Source organism: Barbus barbus, assembly GCF_936440315.1.
Source record: "Barbus barbus genome assembly, chromosome: 13".
NCBI classification, from domain to species: Eukaryota; Metazoa; Chordata; class Actinopteri; order Cypriniformes; family Cyprinidae; genus Barbus; species Barbus barbus.
Window position 1 is genome coordinate 23,455,360 of NC_136741.1, and position 25,889 is coordinate 23,481,248.

The window sequence follows — 25,889 nt, forward strand, 5'->3', positions numbered from 1 at the left end:
AGCCATTTGAGATGAATCTAGGAGTGGAAGTGGAAGTCTGCAGTGTACGGCTTCTCCAGATGAATTTTTAAGTCACCAAAGACTACAAGTGGACTGCCATCCACAGAGAATGAGGACATCAGCCCATGCAGCTCCTCTATAAAGGATTATATATGACCAGGAAGGCGATAAATCATTACAATATGGAGTTTAACAGGAGCTGTTACCATAATAGCATGACATAATTTTTATTGCATAGGGAAGAGTGGGTTGAGTATTTCCAACTATTAGAAATGAGAAGACCAGTACCCTTCCAACCTGATGGGGCGTGTGAGAGAATGGGAAGTTGTTAGAGAGAACAGCAGTGGTTGAGTCTTCTGGACGAATCCAGGTCTCAGTCAAGCCCAAGATACTAAGAGTAGACTGAGAAGCAATGACCAGAATGAAGTTTGTGGACAGCTGACTGACAACTCCAGAGACCCAGAGAAAATGACAGAGGTGCAGATAGGATGCAGCTTAGCACGATTTCATTGCCGTCTGTGTGATGTTAGAGCATTGTTGAACAAGAATGTATTGGAAACATACTACCGCCTACCCAACTCTGCACTTAAAAAAATACACTTAAGATGATATTTGTTATATCTCTGAAATGTGACTGTATTCTTGAAAACAATATTTTATTGTACTATTGAACAAAGTATTAGTTAAGCTGGAGTGTGGTGGGCGTTCTGGCGCAATATGGCTGCAGTCGCATCATCCAGGTGGATGCTGCACATTGGTGGTAGTTGAGGAGATTCCCTCTTCCATGTAAAGCATTTTGAGTACCCAGGAAAGCGCCATTTAAATGCAACAAATCAATAATTATCATTTTTTTATTGTACTATTTAATAAAATATATTAATTATCAAAGAAAGAAAAAAATGAATAGCTATAATATGTACTTTTGTAAATGCTATGATACTCAGATACTGTGATTTCCTTCTCACATTGCTGATTTCACCATTAACTCTTCACCTGAACAGTTTATGTTTTTGTAAATGGTATCATTGACCATCAAAACACAGGGGTAGACATCACCTTTTCTGTGTTATCACTTATCATGTTTAGTTCAGGAGATATGACACAAAATACATAATTTGGTCATGGTGGAAAGTAAAATGGTCACCATGGCAACCACGAGGTGTTTTTGCAATGGCTCCATTTCTGAAAATGTTCGGGGCCCTAACCTGTATAACCGTACCAAGTTTCATGCTTTTATGAAAAAGTGAACATATCACCTCAAATTTTGCACATCACCTGGATTAAAATGCCTTTCTTCAAAAAAAAAGCCTCTACAATAAGGTTTAACATTTGTTGCATTACAGGTTAGTTAGGTACATTGAAGGTATATGTTAGGTTATAGGTTAGTTAATTCATCAACCTATTGTTCATTACTAGTTCATGTTTGTTAACGATACATTGTTTATTCAACTAGAAATAATTTAAAATAAAAAAATTATCATAAACTACATCAAATTTGCCAGTTTGATAATACCTAATATCACTACATATGCAAATGAATTGAATCTTACAGTAAAAGGGTTACCAAACTTTTTAATGCAAGCAACATTTGAACAACTAAGTGTTAAATGTAGAGAAAAGTCATACAGTGAATGCATAATGAGCTTCTTTTAATGGAAGTACAAACAAAAAAAGCATACAAAATCAGTTTCAAATAACCATCTAAGTCAGACTTGAGTTTTTCCAATCAGAACTTTTTTTACTGCCCAAAGAGCATAAAATTACATTCAGGCATTTAGGCATGATGAAACCATTGCTACCCATTAAGCACAGATATCTTAAGTAAAAAAAAGGATACTCAGAACACTATGGGGAAGATACATTTAAAAAGACTTAGGGGCAAAAAAAAAAAAAAAAAATCTCGGTTTCCAATCATCCTAGTCTGTTGAGGAGTGCACAGACATGCTTTCTCTGGCCTTGAACATTTCTCACTTCCGACCATTGGAACGTGAACGACTGAAAAGAAAGACAAATTGCATGAGCATTACTAATTACTCCAGCTGTACCATTACACAACTACTCACAAGTGTAAACCTACCTGCGTGATCTTGAGAAAGACCTTGAAGGTTTACAGTTTCTATCGCGGGACAAAGACCTCTCTCTTCTCCGCTCTCTGGAAAGGGACCTATAAAAGCAAAGTAAACAGGCATGAATATGTTATAGACACCTCATTACTAAGGAGCTGTAAGATAAGAGGCAAAGTTACGGTTTATATTCATAAGAACAGCCATGAATAAAAAAATGGAAATGTGGTTATGGAGTTGACATCAGTTGCAGAAGGGTTATAAAAACATTTAAGCAACTCACCTGCTCCGACTACGACTAAAGCTCCGCCTCCTAGGAGACCTATGTGCAGATGCAAGAAATACTGACAAGTCAGGGGTCAATATGGCCAAAAAAATATTCATGATGCATGAAGCATCACGAAATAGTGATTGTTTTGGAGTAGATACCAATTAGCCTTCGATGAAGGTCTTATGATGCCCAATATGGGTCAAACATTTTCAAGACAACTATCTGTAAGAAGTGCCTGTTCCAGATTCATTTGCCAATATTCATTTGTGAATAGATCAAAAAAGGCTTCCGTATGAAAACTACTGAAGGGATATAAATGTATTGTTTTGAAAAAAAAAAAACGTCACTCTTTGGATATTGTCTTATACTTATTAATACCACGAAAAAGGTTATATCTAAACCATCAAATAAACTAAATTCAATGTCATTAAGCGGGAGGAAAAGGCATTAACTTACTAGTTTGTTTTCAACAAGCTAGTTATGATGCAGTGAAGCTGAGTGCTGGTCAGGAGGGCGTAATTTGTGGGGAGATTTTGCCAGATGGTTGCTAGATGTTAAACAGCTATACAGTAGGTGGCTGAAGATGTCAGTTAGATGAGGACTGCTGAGGATATGTTGTCATGTAGACATTTGGGGAGGGGCATAAGACCCGTTGATTGGTTGTAAGTGTTAACATCAGGTTAACGTTGGAGGAGGTGAAGGAGCCTGAGAGAGGAATGCTCAGGAACCAATGGGCTGGTGGCCATGCTTGGATCATGTGAGCTGATTGGTGTACGCTGGTCACATGATGCTGAAAGAGGGCTAGTTGACTGACTCAGAGGTAGAGGAGTAGAGGCTTGGTGATGTCTCTGAAAGGGGGGGTGGGGTGGTCAGCTTCATTAATATAAATAGAAAAATGACATAAAACCCAAACAAAGAGAAGATTCTTTGGAAATCTTTAACTACAATTCAAGTTAATGAATATCCCTGAGCAAAAACTCAATGCACTCATTGTTGGTTAACCAATCGGAAGGCTGAAAACTGATCAGTGCAAGGAGAGTATGGGGAAGGTTTCTAGCAGCTTGGCCATATTTATGAAAAGATGCTGGTTTTGTCAGTCTCCACACCTAGACTCATCACTCTGCCCATAACTAAGCTTGCGGTGAAAGGGGTTTTAAGACATCTAGACTCACTGGAGAGCAGAAAAAGAAACCATACCGGCGTCTAGGGGGTGGGCTGCGGCGTCTATAATCATCACGGGGGCGGCGATTCCAAGAAGGAGGTGGTCCTCGATACCTTGAACGTTTTTCACCGCTGGACATTTCAACTTGCACGCGACAACCACACAGTGTTCTGAAACAGACAAACATGGGGTTATAAGAATAGTTTACAGAAAGAGCATGTCACATTTCTAGAGCATACAGAACAACCAAATGTAAATGTATAAATGGAACCACAAACCAAGTACACAAAGTAACAAACAGCTGCTGCTGTTGATGACATTGTTTTAAATAGCATATAAAACTCTGTTATTTATATAATGTATATACCATTATATCTTTTTAATACTTTGAATTACATGTTTATTTTTTATTTGCTACATTTGTATTTTTGCCATTTCTTAGTTTTTGATTAAAATGTCTATCATTATTTAGTTTACTTTTTTAATTATTTAATATTTAAACTAAATGAACATGAGAAATCTTGCCTTAGCTGAAATAAATTTAAGTTTATTTATATTTCTTTGTATTTAAATTCACTTTTCATTTTATTTAAAGTAATATTATCATTCTTCTGTATTACTAGGACACTAAAATGGATCAAAAGTTGCCTTGGCAACTAGCTGACAAAAAAAATAAATTAGATTAAACAATTTACGATCTTAGTTTACAATAATAACCCTGATACAACTACATGCATTTTTAGATAGTTTCCATCAAAAACACAAGACGCAATCCTTTGCTTAATTAGGATAATCTAATCTGCAGGACAATGCTGTTCCAGAGGACTGAATTTAAATAGATGTTCTTACCTTCCGTCAAGCTCCCTCACAGCATCGGTTGCATCTCTGGGGTCCTCAAACTCCACAAAAGCAAAGCCAGGAGGATTTCTTGCCACCCATACACTCCTCAGGGGACCATAATAGCCAAATGCTCTCTCCAACTCAGTTTTATTACCACTGTTGCCCAAATTGCCAACATAGACTTTACAATCCAGTGGGCAGTCCCGGCTTAGGGAAGGGTCTGTAAGGGGAAAAAAAACTGTTTAGTTTCAAGAATTATGATCACTCTGCATTTCCTATGTCTATTCCACCTCTTTTGACACACTAAACTGGATCATAGCTGGAATGGTTGTTAAAAGAATGGAATAAAGACTCACCTCCCATATCTTCACCAATCCCAAACTCAGCTGCACACCTAAAAAGCTAAAAGAAATTAAACAAACACAGAGACTATGAATATGCAATTAAACTGGATGATAGAAGCCTAACTTGTCAGTTTAGTTACGTTTAAAAGCTACAATAAGTAACGATCAAAACTGTTACGAACGAGGCTGAAAATGGACGTTGGAAACAATGAAAACACTAGCATGCAACGCTGGATTACTTCAAGGATTTATAAAACTCATTGAAAGCGGCTTTATGGGAAAAATAAATACAAACGACAGTGAAACTATTTATAGTACGCCAATGTTTAAACATTTAAAGTCTAATTAAAAGTAACACTAAATATATGTACCAAGCTAACAGGCTAACCTGAGCGTTTACAGGCCTAAGTTACACAAATCAACCACGCAAGAAGAGGAATATCAAACTGATTTAAATAAGCAAATTCGACTCCATTATAAACTACATGCACATTATACAGTTATTAAATAACGTATGCTTATTTTTCTTACCGGTAAATCTGCTGTGTTTGCGTTAGCGAAATCAAAAACGTGCCACTGCAGCTAAACACCGCGCTGCTAGCTCCCTAAATGTGACCGCAGGGCCTCGTGAGCAAGTCTAAATGTAAAGCACTTCCGGTTATCATCAACAACACGGACGTCGAAAGAAAAGCTCTCATATCGCTCTGAAACGGCCATCACACACATAAGACAATGATATCTGAAGGCAGCAAATATTTTAATAATTTACATCTCAGTGTCTAAGGATGAAATTTGACGAATATGTTATAAATAACACACCTTAGCCTACCTTTTCGTCCCTTCTATAATGAATGAACTTTCCCTTCTATCGCAGGTCTACTCCGTAGAACACTGAACAATGTTTTCATTAGCTGTTAACATTAACAAATTAATTATATATTTTTATTAATACGTTAAATACTTCCGTGTATAGGTAGGATATGTCTAGGCCTGCTAACTTTACTTGTTTTGATATTTTCTATAGCTAATATTTTACATGTACATTGTATTTGTACAAAAATAAATAAATATATATATATATTTGGAAACGATTAAAAAATCGAATAAAATACAAATTAGGCCTATACAAAAGTAAAAATACAAAAGTTAATTATTACTGTTATTTTGTATGTTACTCTTGGTGATATGAGATGTAATATGCGTAACAAATATTATAACCACTTTGATTAGCAAAATAAGGGGTCATATATGTGTCAGACCCTCAATAACTCATTTAGGCTAAATCTTGGGGGCAATAGTTCAGCCCTTGTTCTGGGAGTGTTATGTAACACAGTTACCTTGTATTCAAATAAAGAGCATTACGCTGACTGGCTTTATTTTTGTCTCACTGGGCAGGCCATGTTTTCATCTTCATCACCCGTATCATACTCCAACTCTTCTGGGGATATGTCATTTGTATTCATTGCTGTTTTCTTATACAATGTCGAAAAATAAAGAGCATCCCTCTGAGAAACCAATATATATTTTCCTCATAGTTATGTTAGGCTATTTGTATGCAAGACAATGTGAATTTATGTTACCACACACGGCACAGAATGTTTTTTCCGCCCAGATTAGTACTGCACATTCTGTTCTGTTTTGCTTCCTGATGACTGGTTAGCCTCCCATGAACCCGCCCTCTCACTCTCCATAAAAGCAAGATATACATACGCTCTGAAGCACACACACACTTTTTGTGGTTTGTGTGGCTTCATCAAAATGTTGATCAGTTACTTAGACTCACACAATGAAATGAAACTGATACTTAATTACATGGAATGTATATTTTAATACAATTACTGCAAAGTTCATTCATCTTACAGTTAGATGATGTTATACATTTTAGAGGCACTCAAAAAAAAGACATGGGATATAATCATAAGAACTTTACATTCTAATATCTGTTAAATGTTATTCTTCTGGTCTAGTTTAAAATGCAAACATGCATTGTAGAGGAATCAGGTTAGCTATTATAAATCTTTGTGAAAACCTTTGAACAGATTTAAGACTGCATTTCAAAAATCTCATATTGACTTACATTGATAAACCGTTCACAGTTTTGACTGAATTGTGATTTATCTCATCTGATTTGCTTACATAATGTATTTAGCATATAGTGCAAAACAGCAAGTGTCAACCTGTCAAACTGAATTTTTAGCAGCTATTACTCGAGTCTTCAGTGTCAGATGATTTAAAATATATTAAAACAGAAAACAGTTCTTTTAAATTGTAATAATATTTCACAATATTACCGTTTTACTGTATTTTTGATCAAATAAATGCAGCTTTGGTATGCATAAGAGACTTATGCAAACTTTTGACTAGTAGCAATCATACTATTTCTATGTATAGTTTGCAGAGTAGCACTTTTACATTCATGGACTACACAGATGACCTACTAAATTTACCAAAATATGCAATACAACAGAGCACACTGTGCAGAAAACTGTATCCCACAATGCAATACGTGGACTTGGCCTTCCATATCCTGTGTGACAAATGAACCAGAAGCAATATCAGCTCAATATCAGTTGACTCATTTCTAGACTGTACTGGTAAAATTTAATTAAAATTTAATTAAAAGCCCAAAACCACTTTAAAGCTCTGGACATCACTAACATTAATCATAATAAATGTTATCTAAAACATCAAATAACATCTGTTTTGCATTATTATTATTATTATTATTTTAAATAGAAGGCAGTCTGAGTAGTTTGAGAGTTTGCAATGCTTTATGGGAGTGGGTGGTCACTGTTGAGCTCTTTTGCCACTAATTACATTTATAATTCAATATGGCAACAAATTCTCTGATTTGTGGATTGCTTTTCTGAATTAGGCTATAGGGTTGGTACAGTTCTTTACTGGGAATTTGGCAAATAAATAATTTTTCAAATAAAGATGAAATCACATTTGTGCCTTATAGAGAAAGATATATCAATGCTTAATCTCCCAGTTTATGGTATGTGGTTTAATTAAAAACCTGTTAGTTTATGGAGAAAATTAATAGTATTTTTGCCTCCGGAACTCTTCTATTAGGCTGTATCAAAGTCTCTTTATAGTCTTTGGCTGTATCACACTAAGAAGACAAGACACGTAGTCATGACAACGTCAAAAGATGCATAATTTAATATACATACATAGAATCAAAGTAAAAAAATGAAAAGAAAAAGAAATGTAAATTCTACTTCCGTTGGGATATGAAAATATATTATTTAATTTTTTTCCCAGTTCTTTTTTACCCACACTCTTAATGACACACACATCACATTTATTAGTTCTAGCCTACACTTTCCTGTTATTGGTGACATAAATACATCTGGTTCCTTCCTTAGAATGCTGGTACATAGAAGGTTATTACCTCTCGCTTTGTCCTATGCCAAAAAGCAGGTCCGTGCATTCAGGCGAATAAAAACACTAACACATGCCATGTTAATTCCACTTCCCAGACGTTTGTATTAAATGTACTTAAGCTGCATGCTAAAAACAGACGACGCGTGTGCGCAAGACCAGGTTTGTTAAGTTCAGTACCACTTCTTACCTCCGTTGCGCAGATGAGTCAGTCAACAGAGCCTCTACCGCACGTGCCACTGTGAACTAGAACATTTAGTTCTTGACGAGCGGACCTATTGATCTGAGAAACCAGGGGGAAAACGAGCAGGATTTTTCTCTTGACAGTAACCAAAAAAAAAATCGACATTATTTGGCGACAAGGTGATACTACTATAATCACTCCTTATTGCATGCTATTGCTTACAATAGTTTCCATCCACAGTAATCCTCATGTCCTATCTGAAAATATGTTGTTTAATGTTTGGATACCATTGCATAGACTGTGGACCCATAAATGCTTCTTATAATTATGAAAGAGGAAGATGAAAGGCTATGTAGAAACTTATGATATGGATGGTCATCTAGATGTAGATTAAATGACAAAATAGGAAAAATGTGAACAAACTGACCATTGAATTTAGCTTTTATTTATATATTTGCCAAAAATCTTTGGAGCCTTTGAATGTTTTGCATCACCAAACAAATTATTCATATCCTCTCTAAACATCTGTAAATGGTGGGTGAATCACTGTGCTGTGAGAAATAATCAGTGTCCTTTCAGGAAGGGGTGTGAAAAGTACAAAGAAATTGTACGTATGTTGAAGTATAAATACAATGACAAAATTTGTTCAATTAAAAGAATCTAACTAAAAAGTGGTTAGCTTAAAGCATGTACGGCCCTAGAACACACCAGATGTTAATTGGAGTGAATTGAAACCAGTATCCTAAGACCTGTTACTTGACATATTTTAAATATTTCTAAAACTATGTGCTCTGCAGATGATGGAAAAGTGCACATAAATGCATTATACGTATATTTAGAAAACTGTATACATATTTTTGACATACTAGCACATCATTAAATAGTACCTCTGATATTACAGCATAGCATTTACATTTTTTGATGATTTGACACGCTAATTATTTAGCAGCTAATTTAAATCTCGCATAATAAACAGGATTTACAGTATGCAAATTAGGTTATTGCAAAGAAAAGGAAAAGAAAGGGAAAGGGAAGTGGTGGCCAAGTATGGTGACCCATACTTGGAATTTGTGCTCTGCATTTAGCCCATCCAAGTGTACACACAGTAGTGAACATACACCCGGAGCAGTGGGCAGCCAATGCTGCGGTGCCCGGGGAGCAGTTGGGGGTTCGGTGCCTTGCTCAAGGGTCTCACCTCAGTCGTGGTATTGAGGGTGGAGAGAGTGTTGGTTATTCACTCCCGCACCTACAATCCCTGCTGGACCCGAGACTCGAACCCACATGGAATCTATTGACAGGTCGTTGTGGTATATTACTATTCATTAATTGCTCTGTAAATGCTTTTTTTTTAACAAATTGGGAGATGAGTCAAACTTCAGTGGTTAATAAACCACAAGCCACAGATGTTCTTGATAGATCTCAACCTTAACCAAAAATATTACTTTAGCACATTAATGAGGTACATTTATTAAAGTACTTTATAACCCTTTGATAACAATTCCAGTTACTGGTATGCATTTTATTCAAGCAACTGTTTATGATCCATACTGAAAAAAGTCTAGATTTATAAATAAAGTATGATAATTTAAAAGAGTATAAGTTCCTTTATACTGTATGCAAATAAAACCACATGGCCTGTTCACCCTTTGACAGAAGAGTACCTTAATCATGTTTTGAATGTCATCACCACTAAGCCTTTAATAAAGAAAAAGGTTACAGTTGGGCAAAAAAGTATTTAGTCAGCCACCAATTGTGCAAGTTCTCCCACTTAAAAAGATGAGAGAGGCCTGTAATTTTCATCATAGGTACACTTCAACTATGAGAGACAGAATGGGGGAAAGAATCCAGGAAATCACATTGTCTGATTTTTAAAGAATTTATTTGCAGATTATGGTGGAAAATAAGTATTTGATCAATAACAAAAATTCATCTCAATACTTTGTTATATACCCTTTGTTGGCAATGACAGAGGTCAAACGTTTTCTGTAAGTCTTCACAAGGTTTTCACACACTGTTGCTGGTATTTTGGCCCATTCCTCCATGCAGATCTCCTCTAGAGCAGTGATGTTTTGGGGCTGTCGCTGGGCAACACGGACTTTCAACTCCTTCCAAAGATTTTCTATGGGGTTGAGATCTGGAGACTGGCTAGGCCACTCCAGGACCTTGAAATGCTTCTTACGAAGCCACTCCTTCGTTGCCCGGGCGGTGTGTTTGGGATCATTGTCATGCTGAAAGACCCAGCCACGTTTCATCTTCAATGCCCTTGCTGATGGAAGGAGGTTTTCACTCAAAATCTCACGATACATGGCCCCATTCATTCTTTCCTTTACACGGATCAGTCGTCCTGGTGCCTTTGCAGAAAAACAGCCCCAAAGCATGATGTTTCCACCCCCATGCTTCACAGTAGGTATGGTGTTCTTTGGATGCAACTCAGCATTCTTTCTCCTCCAAATACGACGAGTTGAGTTTTTACCAAAAAGTTCTATTTTGGTTTCATCTGACCATATGACATTCTCCCAATCCTCTTCTGGATCATCCAAATGCTCTCTAGCAAACTTCAGACGGGCCCGGACATGTACTGGCTTAAGCAGGGGGACACGTCTGCCACTGCAGGATTTGAGTCCCTGGCGGCGTAGTGTGTTACTGATGGTAGCCTTTGTTACTTTGGTCCCAGCTCTCTGCAGGTCATTCACTAGGTCCCCCCGTGTGGTTCTGGGATTTTTGCTCACCGTTCTTGTGATCATTTTGACCCCACGGGGTGAGATCTTGCGTGGAGCCCCAGATCAAGGGAGATTATCAGTGGTCTTGTATGTCTTCCATTTTCTAATAATTGCTCCCACAGTTGATTTCTTCACACTAAGCTGCTTGCCTATTGCAGATTCAGTCTTCCCAGCCTGGTGCAGGTCTACAATTTTGTTTTTGGTGTCCTTCGACAGCTCTTTGGTCTTGGCCATAGTGGAGTTTGGAGTGTGACTGTTTGAGGTTGTGGACAGGTGTCTTTTATACTGATAACGAGTTCAAACAGGTGCCATTAATACAGGTAACGAGTGGAGGACAGAGGAGCCTCTTAAAGAAGTTGTTACAGGTCTGTGAGAGCCAGAAATCTTGCTTTTTTTGTTTGTAGGTGACCAAATACTTATTTTACCGAGGAATTTACCAATTAATTCATTAAAAATCCTACAATGTGATTTCCTGGATTCTTTCCCCCATTCTGTCTCTCATAGTTGAAGTGTACCTATGATGAAAATTACAGGTCTCTCTCATCTTTTTAAGTGGGCGAACTTGCACAATTCGTGGCTGACGAAATACTTTTTTGCCCAACTGTATTTATTTTACATCAGATGTCTGTAAATTAAAAACATTCTGATGACTGGTTAGCCTCCCATAAAAGCAAGATATACATACGCTCTGAAGCACACACACACTTTTTGTGGTTTGTGTGGCTTCATCAAAATGTTGATCAGTTACTTTGACTCACATACAATGAAATGAAACTGATATTTAATTACATGGACTTAATGTAAAGTATATTTTAATACAATTACTGCAAAGTACTGCACTAAAAAAAAAAAGACATAGGATATAATCATAAGAACTTTACATTCTAATATCTGTTAAATGTTATTCTTCTGGTCTAGTTTGAAATGCAAACATGCATTGTAGATGAATCAGGTTAGCTATTATAAATCTTTGTGAAAACATTTGAACAGATTTAAGACTGCATTTCAAAAATCTCATATTGACTTACATTGATTGACCGTTCACAGTTTTGACTGAATTGTGATTTATCTCATCTGATTTGCATATAGTGCAAAACAGCAAGTGTCACACAGAAAACAGTTCTTTTAAATTGTAATAATATTTCACAATATTACCGTTTTACTGTATTTTTGATCAAATAAATGCAGCTTTGGTATGCATAAGCGACTTATGCAAACTTTTGACTAGTAGCAATCATGCTATTTCTATGTACACTGTAAAAAATGATTGTGATTTAACGGTAAAAAACTGTGAAAATGCTACGGTAAAAACCTGATACATGGTTAACGGAAACTTCCTGTAAAATGTACAGGGAAAAACCGTAAACTGATGTTCCCAGAATTCCCTGCGTTCCATTTCAAATTCTGTTTGAATTTGACGTTTTTTCTTTGAAATAACTATGTTTCTTCTTAGTTTTTTCTTATCAGTTATGTTTATTAGGGTTGTATGTTACATCTAATGTTGTTAAATTAATGTTTATAGCATATTTCATTTTAAGGAGTCTCACCATGATGGTGTTTAGTGCTTGTATGAATGACACTGCATCTGCACCTTCTGTAAATGCTATTGTTTAAAAGTTGCTTGTGAAGGGCTTTGGCTCATCATGTGACTTTCTCATCATCACCTGCATTTGGTGGTTATCAGTGTATTTCAAAAGAACAAAACAGATTTCAGTACTTTAATAGGTTGGTATATTAAGATTATATCAGTTAAAGAAATTACGGTATATAACTGTAAATTTAAGTTAAAACCGTAAAACCTAAAACATTGCTACTGTATTTTATACGGTATAATTCTGGCAACCACAGCTGCCAGTATTTTACCGTGAATTTGACAGATTTTTTTTTACAGTGTATAGGTTGCAGAGTAGCACTTTTACATTCATGGACTACACAGATGACCTACTAAATTTACCAAAATATGCAATACAACAGAGCACACTGTGCAGAAAACTGTATCCCACAATGCAATGCGTGGACTTGGCCTTCCATTTCTTGTGTGACAAATGAACCAGAAGCAATATCAGCTCAATATCAGTTGACTCATTTCTAGACTGTACTGGTAAAATTTCATTAAAATTTCATTAAAAGCCCAAAACCACTTTAAAGCTCTGGACATCACTAACATTAATCATAATAAATGCTATCTAAAACATGAAATAACATCTGTTTTGCATTATTATTATTATTATTTAAATAAAAGGCAGTCTGAGTAGTTTGAGAGTTTGCAATGCTTTATGGCAGTGGGTGGTCACTGTTGAGCTCTTTTGCAACTAATTACATTTATAATTCAATATGGCAACAAATTCTCTGATTTGTGGATTGCTTTTCTGGATTATGCTATAGGGTTGGTACAGTTCTTTACTGGGAATCAGATGTCTGTAAATGAAAAACATAACCAAAAGTGTGTTTATTTTTCTACATTTAATTTTCACGTCAGAATTGTAAGAAAAAAAAAAACAGAAAACAATATTGATGATGAATAAAATGAACAGAATGATTTTGATTGAGATCATATACATAATATGATCACAGAACATGAACAGGAGAAAGGTCAAACAAGTTTACATGGATTGTCCCCACTTGGACCTTGTTGGCAGTGACATATTCCTCTGAATCCTTATCCTTGAATGCCCCGCACTTGTTTGCTTGTACCATCTGCACTGAGCACTTTCACATTATAAGTAAGCTCTGTCACAGATCCCTGCTGCTAAGATACCAAACTGAGGCAGCGTTTTGTTCTACTCTCTTCCATGCTTGAGTACTTCAGTGTCCTGCCTGGATAAACCTGGAAAAGCTGCAGGCCTGTTAATATCATATTAAATTAAATACAATTTAAATTAATTACATTTTGGGCACATTTGAAAATGTGTGTATTCTAAAATGTATATCAAAATTACAAATCAATCAGATAAATGAACTAATTAGCATTTCTCTGGGTGATTTTGATATACTGAATCTGTACAGAATCTTTAATAACTTTAACCTCTTAAACAGATTTCATCATGTTCCTGAATTAACTATCCATCTGAAATTATTATCTAAAGAAAACAGGCTTGAAAAGGGAAATCAATCCCTTTAAATCCAGACAATCATGCATGCCACCTCTGTTGCTCTAGTGAGTCAGGAACATTTTGTAACAGTTCCAGCCTATAGACGCTTTTAAGGCAGGTAACATGTTGCCAGTGCTGCTGTTATTTAACATTTGGCATGCTAACTTGAAAGGCTGGATTTGATTTCAACATATTCACTTGACATGGAATTATTCTGTGTAGAAATTAAATCTTTAAAACATAATGTACTGAAGATGCTGCTTAGCTTTAAATGTCTAGTTTTACAAACTTAATACAGAATAGACAATGTATCATCTTAAACAGAAAACTGTAAAACCTGTTATCTATAAGTTACCTTACAAAAAATGTAAAATGTATGGATGCAAAAAGTACAAGTATGTGATTTATGGAGAAAATCTGCATTACATTTAGAAAACAGTAAAATTTTGTTAAAAGTACAACAACAACGTTCCCTTGCTGGAGACTTTACATTTTTAAATATTTTATTGAAATGATAAAGTTTCTAATGATTTTTGTAACGGGTTATATTGTGTATATTTATATTACATTTATGTAATTTCATTAATGTTTAGGCTTCTTGCATTATTTTAGTGTCGTGTGTCAAGTGATAAATGAACATCATTCTGATGAGCGTTCATTTTCTTCTCATCACCTGTTTTATTATGGTAGTTATGTAATCCAAAAATACCATCCAAACGTCTACCGTACATTTCTTTCAGCTGTCCGTGTCAACTTTGCCGCAACCGGATTTTTTTTCTTGTATTTATTTATTTATTTTTTAAGAATGCAATGCTTTCTATCGTTTTAAACTTTCACGTTTTGAAACATAATTTAGTCGTGTTATTTTTTCCGCGTATCGCTGTGCTCTGCTGTGTGGTTGTACATGCTGTTCCAAACTTGAGCTGTTCAGTCAGCACACAACGGGTTACGGGTCAGGGTGTCTACTAGGACACTGTGTTCTCATCAGCGCGAGCTACAGTACAGCCGGAACATTGTGTTACTTTGTGGACAGTTTCCAAGGCCTGCCCTTAATTTTTACACTACACTTCCCTCCCCCCGCGTTTACTCCTCCTCCTTTAGTCTCATTTCATTTTCCCCGTGTCTCGTAGAGGCGTATCGTGTTGATGATTATTAGTGTGGAGAAGTGTAAAATACTGCCGGTAGAACATCTAGTACTCTCGCGCTGAGAGGGCGGGCTCATTCCTCTTTAAGCCGCTAGGCACAGGTTGTATTCGCCGGTAAGACAAACTGAAGTTGCATACGGACGGATATATGGTCAAACACATGCGAGGAACGAGCAACAATAGGGAAATATTGTAAGTCTTTATTTTAAGCTTGTTTTTTTATTCTTTATGCATCACTTAATCTACGTTTTACATTTGAATCAGTTTTCTAAATGTGGTCACTAGTAAAGAGAAAGGCTGTTTTCTCACGGTGGTGTGCTTTACCTACAAATTCAAGTAAAATAGCGCGCTTAATTTAATTACACACGTCATTTAACAGTTATCTTGCTTTTTCTCTACAACTAATGAACCACTTGTCCAAAACGTGTACAAATGTGCCGTATATTTTAATTAAAATAAAGAGTAGATACTAATGTTGGAAAGAAATTGTAGCTGTAATCTTATTTGCATATGGGTTTCACATGCTGTTGCATCTGAGATGTATGGAAAATTGTACGAAACTGAGAGGACGTGAAGCACCGCTTTCAATTATGATGCTAGAGAAATTTTATAATTCTTTATACTGTATACACACTTTGCTTACTATTTCACGTACATACTCTCTTTCTCATTAATCCATCTTAAGGACAGATGTTCTTGGTGTTTATAATGTAGAGATGATAAATATGTTTGTGGATTGAGAATGTGTTTTCTGCCTTTGCCTTATTTATTTTGAGATGTGCTGGGAATTTAGGTTTTCTAGTTTTGTAAATTATGTCATTTCATGACCCCGACTAACCGTTGTACCACTGGCCAGGTGCCGCTCAGAGGTTAGTTACACTGACTGGCTTTCTCAAGCATGCTTTTCTAAAATCTGTTTAGATAATATTTAACATTTTAATGTAAATTGCAAGTGGGTCCTTGTGTCTTTTACAAGCTCAGAAAATCTCTTTTAGTGTGTAACCATGTATTCAGGTCTGGGAGGATCAAATATGATAATTTAACAATCAACCATTGAAATATTTCCCTTATCTGATTATTGGTGTCAGATACATCTATCTTTCACTGTTTACGTAGTCACACCCTTGATTTCTGTGTGAGAGAACCATGCAACCATGCAAAACCATCATTGGATCATTTAACTTGGATGTTTATGACATCTTGTATGTCATTAATACAGAAAGTGACTGGGTGTCTGACAAGGTGATTAACTCTGAATCTGTGTGAGTACATGTTGTGTTTAACTGCGAACGGTATGTTCAAGGATGGAATGAGTCAACTGTCTCCGAACGCTCATCTTTGTTACAGAAATGCCTGTTGCAATCTCACCACACTGCGGGCATCTGAGACGGAGCTCCAATAAGGGCTTAGAAAAGTCACACCACCTTTAAACGAGTCGATCACAGGAGAAAAAGACTGGAAAAGAATAAATAGATAACCAGGCATTGAGACAAACACAGGTAGACAAACAGACAAAGACAGACTGGTTGGTAGTGGGACAGACTAAAAGTGGAGATATAGACATGTGAGTTATCATAGGAGTGGTCCTTTAATAAAATTAGTGAAAATCAAGAACAATTTAATTTATTAAATGCAACAAGTGGTGAAGTACATGCCAAAATCTGGCTTTTTATGCAAGCATTCATCATCGTTACATCTTATGGCTGATTTTTAAGGAACATCTATTAGAGGAACTTCATAACATTTGATTCAGAGAAACTGTTAAAAAGGTTTTGGGTGATTAATTTCCCTAGCCCAGGGTCAGAATTTAGTTACATTTGTAACATTTAAAATGGAAAAATTCATAACAACAAAACCAGAGAAGCTTTTACTTCTTGTACAGTAAGATGTTTAACATAAAATTAGTTTGCCATTGATTCTGCGTCCATCACAGTGATAAAGCTTCCTGATGTTGCGGTTGTATCTGTGACTCTTTTTGACTTACATCCACCTCCTTCATCTTGGGTTTTCAGAATAAATCGTGCTCAAAGAACGACATGTTTCCACAGCAATGATGTTGCAGCCAGGATGGTAGCAGACTATTTTTGTAGATGTGTCTTCCGTGAGTCAAATAGCCTGGACTGTTAATTTTCACTCTGCTGTATTACCATTCCAAGACACAAGCCCTAAAATGATATGCACAGAGGTGAATATTTGTATTAATGAATATATTATACTTTCAGTGCTAAAAGATGTTAGTTATTCATTGATCAGTTTGACACAGCAGTTCCAGAAAAAAACAGACATAGACTTTTTTTTTTATTGGTGTCTTTATTTAGGTATGTGCTGCTATATCTGCTGTTATGCATTCATGAAATTTCCTTGAAATTTATTTGCTTCCTGTAACCTTCAGTGTGTGTGTAGATAAAAATGAATGTCTTTGATTGAGAGCCTTGTGTGATTGTAGTATCTCACCGCCTAAAGTAAAGTGGACTGGACTGAATGTTCCCTACTCTGTTCTGTTTTGTTCCCCTGCCTTTTTACTTGGTTTACTGACATAAATCTCACAAGACATCCTTCTCTAGAATCTGAATTTGTGCCAGGAATTCTGAATAAAAGGAACATAGTGTTCCGCCGCTCACGTTCACAATCTTTGGTGTACATTTAAATAAAAATACCCCAAAACGCTACATGCATCTGCTTCTATACACACACACACACACACACACACAGGTAACAACTGAATGTTTCTAGAAACAAAAACAAAACAATTTTAGGCAATCTTTTGAAAAATGACAAACACACAAAGATGCAAGCGTATGTGCACCCTTGCATTTTTGTGCATCCTTTTCATAACCATAAGGGAGCAGCACAAAAGAAGGATTACAAAATATTTTTCTATGAAAATGCCCTCAAGCTTATGTAGAAATTTGATTGTGAACATTTGCATTTGTCTAAAGATAGCAGTGCCTTATTATAATTTGCTAAAATTTAAAGGTAAATATTGTATTTTTGTTTTTTAGGGGAACACGGGTATGTATGAGTGGTGAGATGTCATCTTTAGAGGATATCTTTTCCACTAACCAGTGCCCAACTGATGTCTTTACCTCTCAAGGCACTGATGTCAGTCCAAATGGTGACCGTGGAGTATGTAAGGTAATCCAGTCATTAGTAACTCTATATCACAGCTGTTTACAAATTCTGCATTTTTCCTGTAGTCATGAATGATACAGTGGGTCCAAAAATCTGCAACCACTAGTGAAAGTTCTTCTATTTTATACTCCTTTCCAACTGAATATAATTTTTTTCCTAAAAAAAATAGTTTTAAATAAAAAAATGTAATTGAATTTATAAATAAATTTTAAAATAGTTTAATTGAAAAAAACAAAACAGGATGTCATTAGAATGTTCCAAAGAACATTGTGTCACTTATTGTATATGTGCAGGTTTAAATGAAAAAAAGTGACTTTAGACCTCCACTATTATTTGAATTTGCTAAAGTGATGCTATCATTTAAATTTCAAAAGCTTCCATAATTTGCTGTTACATTTTACATCCCCTTGTTCATGTATGCTTGTGCTGTTGATTCAAGAAGCTTAGTGCTTTATTGAAGTGGACTTGTGAGAGTTAGTGAAAACTTGACTTAAATCAGTGGATTTTGTTTCAGAATGATCTGCCGTTAACTTCAAATAATTATGAGGTTGTGTAAGGACGGATTGTTAACTATTTCTCCCTTGCGCCTCTAAAGATTGTGAAACAGCATGGTGTGGAAGGGGAAAAGCCGATGGTTGGGGACAGGGTGTACGTCCACTACACTGGCAGACTCCTAAATGGCAAGAAGTTTGACTCCAGTCTAGACCGCAAAGAGCCTTTTGTTTTCAATGTGGGAAAAGGTAATATATTTGATAGATTTATTTTTTAGACTAAATTTGATCATTTTACAAATTTAAAGTGTTGTAATTGAAACAAATTCTATGTTGAAAGAGGGCCTTTGCTGAAAGAAATCCAGTGTGACAAATGGATAAGCAGAAAGATAATTTTATGTGCTATGCTATCATATACATATTTTTCTCATTCATTAATCATACTATGGCCCACTATGCGGTGTGTAATTATTTGGCTCAGCTTGATTTAGTTGTGGACGGTGGTTCCATGCATTCGGTTTTTGATGGATTTGCTTAACCTTAAATTAAACTCCCAACTCTACTTAAATAACTTGTTTAGTAGAAAACCGAACTGAACTGAGTAAACCCTAATAAAATTAGACATTAGTCACATTAACCACTCTTGTGGTTAACTGCTAGCTAGCAATAGCGCAGTAATTGCTTTTCCAGTGAAGCAACATGGATCAGACTCTTCATGTAACCGTCCACATTCTAAATAGAACTCCACTCCGCTCCACATAAGAGGAACTCTTCTAAATATCAACATTAAAGGACATGAAACATTTTTCATCTCAAAAACACTTCATTTTAACATTTACCCATCCAGTCCCATGCATCCCTATGCAGTTTTAGCAAGGAAACTTTAAATTTATAATAAACTTTATTTATTATTATTATCACTATTACTACTACTGCTAATACTACTAATATTCGTTATTATTAAAAAATTTATTATGTAGCCCCAACACAAATACATTAAGCTTTTATTTTGCCCTTTAAATTCACTTCAAATAATTTTAGTTGTTTATTTGGATTACGCAAATTGAGAACGGAGCAAATCAAATATAATTTTAAAGTCTTGTAATAGATGACAGAAGTTTATTTAAAAAGAATAAAAACAGAAAATATAAACAATATTTTTTATTATTTGAACTGCACATGCAAATAGTTTATATTATACTGACATGTCTGTGAATTTTAGGATGCTACTCTATCAAAAGTGTCTGTTAAATGGAATGATTATACAACCTGTAAATTTCATTGTACATTTCTCACTAAAGAACAAGGCTGAAATTCCTCTTTAATGACATTTGCGGTTGCATTTAAAAAGGGGTGTAATTGCTGGTGTTGTTTAGACATGTGCCTCCCTTATTATCTGCTGTTTCATTCTCAAAGAAACAATTTGTATTTAATCTTAAAGGGTATTGACACAAATCATTAACTATGAAAATGAGCCACAATTTATTTTTTATTTAGTATTTAAAATATAAGTGTTTTTGAGTATCTGTGGATTATGAAGTTTTATTAATACGACTATTTATTTATAATAAGTAATATATTTGCTTATAAATGAAAAATATAACAAGTATTTTATACTTTTGTTTACTTGAAAGGTTTTTTTTTTCTTAGAATGACAGAAGCATTGAATTCATGAAGTACTGTCTGGTTGATTCATACAGGTCAGGTCATCAAGGCATGGGACATTGGCGTGTGTTCCATGCAGAAAGGAGAGGTGTGCTTGATGCTCTGCAAGCCTGAATATGCATACGGTTCAGCTGGCAGCCCCCCAAAGGTTCCTCCCAATGCCACACTTGTGTTTGAGGTAGGAACATCAAACACTTAAACACATTCATGGATGAATTGTGAAAATATCTTATTAATATCATTATTGTTGTTTCTTCAAGCTCGTTGTTTCTTCAAACGTTCGGTTGACATTTAAAAAATACTTTATTTTTAAATATAGTTTTTATGTGACTTTAATTTGACAAAAAGAAAAAAAACAATAAAAATCATCCACTGAGACATAAAAGTGTCAGAAACACTGTTATTTTTGTCTCTCTGTGATATATAAAATGCTAGACCCAGAACACAAAAAGCCTCTTTTAGTATAAGCTTGTTATCTTTAAAAGTACAAATGGTTCTGCTTCCCACAATTAGATTGAGCTGCTGAGCTTCAGAGGGGAGGAGCTTACAGAAAGTGGTGGGATCACGAGGAGAATAAAGGTCAAAGGCGAAGGCTATAACAATCCTAATGAAGGGGCCACAGTACATGGTACGTCTTGAGCATTTTGAATGTTCAGAATGTGGTTGTTATTCATAGAAAAGGCATTCACATGATCACTGCTTCTTTTGGATACACTATTAATGCTGTCTGGTTTCTGTTCCACAGTTCACTTGGAGGGGTGGTGTGGAGGTCGCTTATTTGATTCTCGAGATGTCACCTTTGTAGTGGGTGAATCAGAGGACGTGGGTGTTCCTTTGGGAGTGGACAGGGCCATGGAGAAAATCCAAAAGGGGGAATGCTGTTTATTATACCTAAAGCCCAAGTAAGACTGGCTTTTAATAGTTACTGTATTTACTATATATTGTTTGGTAAGGGTTAATATAGTATAATAACAACCTAGATTCAGCCATGTGTAAACTATTATAAAATATTTCCATGCCCAGTATCTGCATGTAACAAAGCCATTAACCAAACATAAAGCTGATAATATGACATACTCTTTCCTTTTTATATAGAACTATCCCCATCTTACACAGTCTATGTTATGCTTTCAGATACGGCTATGGCAAAGAGGGTAAAAAAGAATATGACATTGGATCAAATGCAGAACTACTGTATGAAGTAACACTGAAAGATTTTGAAAAGGTGAGATATTTCATTTTCAACCCAAAGTATTCAGTCCAAAAGCTTTCTGTTGTTCAGTATACAGTGGGGTTCAGAAATTGAAGTCCACTAATAATACTTGAAATAATCCATTACCATTGTATATAGCATCCATTATTTATATTGCATTTCCATTACAAGCTATATAACATCTTTTTGTACAAAGGAGCTCACATAGTCCATGTCAAATTAGCTTATTTTTTTTAGCAACCAACAAATTGCTTATTTTTAAATTCTATTTTCAGGGGTTTAGGGTCTTAGCACTGTGGTACATACCATGTGTGTGTATCTCCTTTAAAGTATTCAATTATTGTTTAATTTCATTAATATGGAATAAAAAAACAGGATTAAAATATTCATGTTAAAAATAGTTTTTGAACAATTATATCTTTTGAAATACTTAAAATATTTCAGGACTATATATCTTTAAATACTGTTAAAGGTCTAATTTATAACCCTGTGTGTTTGTATGTGTGTATATATATGATAGATATTTATTTATACATTTATGTAAATATACAGTTTTGTTACATTAATATGAAATTTAATAAGCAGGGTTAAAATATGTTTTCAAACAAATACGTCTTTGAAAAGGGAGTTGAAAATCCCAGAATATAGTTAACGTGCGCCCTCTAATGGTAATAGAGAGAATTAGAAGAAAATCTAGAAAGCCTAACACCACCTCATTTTGTTTCCCCAGGCCAAAGAATCCTGGGAAATGGACCTTAAAGAAAAACTGGAACGTGCGGGTTTAGTCAAACAAAAAGGGACGCAGTATTTCAAGGTTCGCCTCCATTTTTGTCTTTGGTACAGACACTACTGAGCTTCCCTTCTGAGTTGCTTTTTATTTTGTTGTAGACAAGCATCCTGCATTTGGTTTTTGCTTTTGTAATAGAGAATATATATAAAAGGAATAACTAGTTATTAGTAATATTAATAACATATGGAAAATGACTTGATTTTTACTACAAATAAACATTCTTTCTAAAAATTTTACAAATTTTATTCTATTGGATATTTTATAGTTTTTCATTTGCGCTCAAAAGCTACAATCATGTTTTGACAGTCTTGTTTTTGCAGTGGTCAGGCAATTGACAGTCTTTATACTGTGCATTCAGGCTGGACGGTACAACTATGCTGTAATTCAGTATCAGCGGATTGTAAACTGGTTAGAGATGGAGTGTGGTGCAGGAAAAGAGCAGCAACAAGCCATCCAGGCCCTCCTATTAGTGGCCCATCTGAATCTTGCCCTGTGCTTTCTGCGATTGCGCGAGTACTCCCAAACAGTGGAGAACTGCAACAAGGTAGACTCAAATAGCAGTGTACAAAATATCATCTATGTGTTTCAAAACTATTTTTTCTTACCGTGTCTTACTGTCATTACTAGGTTATGGAGCTAGACCCAGAAAATGAGAAAGCTCTTTATCGGCGAGGTGAAGCACGTCTGTTGCGCAACGAGTTCAGCATGGCCTTAATGGACTTCAAGCAAGTTTTGCAAGTCAACTCCTTCAACCGCGCTGCCCGCAGCCAGATTGCCGTCTGTCAGCGCAAGATTCGTGAGCACCATGAGCGTGACAAGAAGATCTATGCAAACATGTTTCAGAGGTTTGCTGAACACGATGCAAAGGTATGCCAACTATCACACTGGCCAGATGGAAAAGTTTATTCTTGACAAATTCACTCGTTGCAGTTTCAGGAATGCTGCATTAGGAAGTGCTTAATTCCTCACTTGAAGAAACAATGCCCTTGGTTGTACTCAACAAATCTAACCACATTCAAAAACACTAATAGAGCTGAGGCTCAGACATAATCTAAAGCTTATTGACATTTTGACATGCAGTATTAGTCAGGTTAACAAATACAATCAAATGTAATTTTTCAAAAAATGCAAATTAAGCCTCATGTTATAGCACTGCTCTTTTGCATACAATGAAAGTAATGGTGACTATTTTGTACAAAAATGATAAAAAAAAACATTAAATTACGTCAGTATGACTTGTTTTGCTATATTCAAAGTCTTCTGAAATTAAAGTTGTTACTAAGAATCTTCCCTTTTTGCTGTAGCTCTGCCTATATGAAATAGTAATTAACAATAATAAATAATCAATCAGTAATAATTATGTGTAAATGTATAACAAAATCGCCATAGTAAAATTTGTGTATATAATTGTTAATAAAATGGATGAGTTTTTTATGGTACTACCACATATGTTTATTTAACAATATATCAACAATATATATTTTATTTATACTAAGAAAAATGATGAATATTTTAAATTAACTACAATTTATTGTTGTGATTCCAGGACTTATGTTCTGTATTCCAGAAATAAAGTGTGTTTTAAAAAAATAAATAATAAAAATTATTGAGGGAAAATGAAAAGTAAGCATTTTATTTTAGAGGTTAAATCTAGGTTTGATTTATTTTAATATTTTAATTTGTGGGCAAACTACAATTCCTTTTAATAAGTGATATCTTGATTGTTTTAACCTCTCTGAAAACACTATTAGTTTCAGCATTTAAAAATGTTGTTTTTGTTTGTAGGTGGGCCGATTAAAAAGGAAAAAAGAAGAGAGTGGAATTTCAGATCAGAATAAGCAGGGACTTAAGAGACCTTGTCTCAGTCAAGATGGCTCCTAAAACTCCAGATGCTATTCAGGAGGCCCAAGCAAAGAGGTCAGGCTGTGGGGATTGCTGGTCCATCTTCAATTGAGTCATGAAAGAGGCAATGGGTAGAGGTGTGGATGAGCCTTCTATACACCTTGACCTCTGACCTCACTATTGCTCAGACTGAAAACAAATGCTGGGAAAGTTTCGCATAATGGTTTATAGACGTTGAGGAGCTGCAGACCTTAATGACATTCCCACAACGACAAAAACAAACAACAACAACAAAAACCAAAGCGCACGATTCTATGACCACCTGTAAACCTGTACGGTGCACGCCTCGGCTCTCAGAAAGGCATTCATCCGCTGCATTAATGCAAAAGCATTATAGACTTGAATACAACCTAGTACCTTACCATGTACTGTACAGTATTCAGTGTTATTGCATTGACTTTGTGCATTATCAGATAAAGAGTTTAAGTTTGCAGTGGAGGGGTGTGTACTGGGGCTTGATGTTTTTTGTACTATTTGTATAAGTGTGTCTGATATTTAGATTCAAGTGACCATAGTGGGTAGCTGGACCTAAAAGTGCAATCCTCCCTTTGGGGAAAAACCTATTTTGCGACTCTGCCAGCTGTATTCTTTGAGGAGTCGCGGCAGGCCCACATTCACAAACACACTTTTGATACTTTTGAGAGACTTGTGCATGCTTCTTTACTGCATCCTGGGAGAGTCCTCGATTTGGGACTGTATTTTAAAATATCTGCAGGTTAGTTTGGAACCCGGTAGATATACTTGACTGAAGTTCAATAGCTATATTTTTGAGCTGAGTTTCCATTACAGTTTAAAGCTCAAATGCTTTTTAGACAAATCTTTTGACATGATAGGAATATTTCAAAGAACTGTTCTCTTAAAACCCACTTGTTTATTTGATCAAATACTAACTTGTGTGGTTTGCATGTTTTTCAGTATGTTCCCCATGTTTCAGACAGTTTTAATAATATTAATAATAAATGGTTTGTTAACTTTTTTTCTGTTTACAGTTTGATGCATTACAGCAGGCCTGTCAATAAATATTCAACGAAAACTGTTTAACTGTCCTGTGTTTTTGTAGTTGTTTGCACAGGTCTGACGTTAGACATTTACACACTCTTAAGTTGAACATATAAACATGCTTTTCAGAAATATGTACACAACTGTTTGAAAATTTGGGGTAACTTTTTTTTTTAATTATTACTTTTATTTACAAGGACCCATTAAATCAACAAAACAAAAAAATAGAAAGAGTTAATACATTTATGAAGTTAAAGTTTTTTTTTTATTTCTATTTTATAATTTTTTAGAATTTTTTTTTTATTTCTTTTTATTTATTTTTTTAATGTTGTTCTTTCAAACTTTATCTTTAACTTTATTTTTATATGAAAAAAGTATCTTAATATATATTAAATATTAATATATATTAAAATAAGTAACTATTAAGCAGTTCAACATTGCTAATAATAATAAAGTTTCTTGAGCACCAAATCAGTATATCAGAATGAT

General features: G+C 35.2%; 2 protein-coding genes across 6 annotated transcripts; one reads left to right on the forward strand and one right to left on the reverse strand.

Annotated features, from left to right (window-relative positions):
* Positions 1-1,556: 1,556 nt before the first annotated feature.
* Positions 1,557-5,706, reverse strand: LOC306878670 (serine/arginine-rich splicing factor 3-like). 2 transcript variants are annotated; one of them, XM_079431150.1, is made up of 7 exons: positions 5,510-5,706; positions 4,693-4,738; positions 4,346-4,556; positions 3,532-3,666; positions 2,347-2,385; positions 2,078-2,164; positions 1,557-1,995 (listed from the first exon to the last, which is right to left on the reverse strand). In XM_079431150.1, the coding sequence occupies exons 2-7, from the start codon at positions 4,697-4,699 to the stop codon at positions 1,968-1,970; spliced, it is 507 nt and encodes a 168-aa protein (XP_079287276.1). In that variant the 5' UTR covers positions 4,700-4,738; positions 5,510-5,706; the 3' UTR covers positions 1,557-1,967. The 2 variants fall into 2 exon arrangements, with proteins under 2 accessions (XP_079287276.1, XP_079287275.1); XM_079431149.1 differs by lacking the exon at positions 5,510-5,706 and adding an exon at positions 5,212-5,328.
* Positions 5,707-8,268: 2,562 nt separating this feature from the next.
* LOC306878659 (peptidyl-prolyl cis-trans isomerase FKBP5-like) lies at positions 8,269-25,440 on the forward strand. 4 transcript variants are annotated; one of them, XM_079431128.1, is made up of 11 exons: positions 8,269-8,430; positions 18,211-18,343; positions 18,936-19,080; positions 20,532-20,674; positions 21,010-21,124; positions 21,242-21,398; positions 21,631-21,721; positions 22,440-22,523; positions 22,858-23,043; positions 23,127-23,366; positions 24,285-25,440. In XM_079431128.1, exons 2-11 carry the CDS (start codon positions 18,227-18,229, stop codon positions 24,378-24,380), a joined length of 1,374 nt encoding a protein of 457 aa, XP_079287254.1. In that variant the 5' UTR covers positions 8,269-8,430; positions 18,211-18,226; the 3' UTR covers positions 24,381-25,440. The 4 variants fall into 4 exon arrangements, with proteins under 4 accessions (XP_079287254.1, XP_079287256.1, XP_079287253.1 ...); XM_079431130.1 differs by having other exon boundaries at positions 18,303-18,343; XM_079431127.1 differs by lacking the exon at positions 8,269-8,430 and adding an exon at positions 15,033-15,400.
* The last annotated feature ends 449 nt before the right edge of the window (positions 25,441-25,889 follow it).

Coding starts and splice junctions, on each gene's coding strand:
- LOC306878670 (XM_079431150.1), bottom strand. Junction 2,386..3,531: donor AGCCCACCCCCTAGACGCCG/GTATGGTTTCTT, acceptor ATCTGCACATAG/GTCTCCTAGGAGGCGGAGCT. Junction 1,996..2,077: donor TCTTTCTCAAGATCACGCAG/GTAGGTTTACAC, acceptor CTTTCTTTTCAG/TCGTTCACGTTCCAATGGTC.
- LOC306878659 (XM_079431127.1), top strand. CDS start 15,357: ATGGTCAAACACATGCGAGGAACGAGCAACAATAGGGAAATATT. Junction 15,401..18,210: donor AGCAACAATAGGGAAATATT/GTAAGTCTTTAT, acceptor TTTGTTTTTTAG/GGGAACACGGGTATGTATGA. Junction 23,367..24,284: donor TTGCTGAACACGATGCAAAG/GTATGCCAACTA, acceptor TTTTGTTTGTAG/GTGGGCCGATTAAAAAGGAA.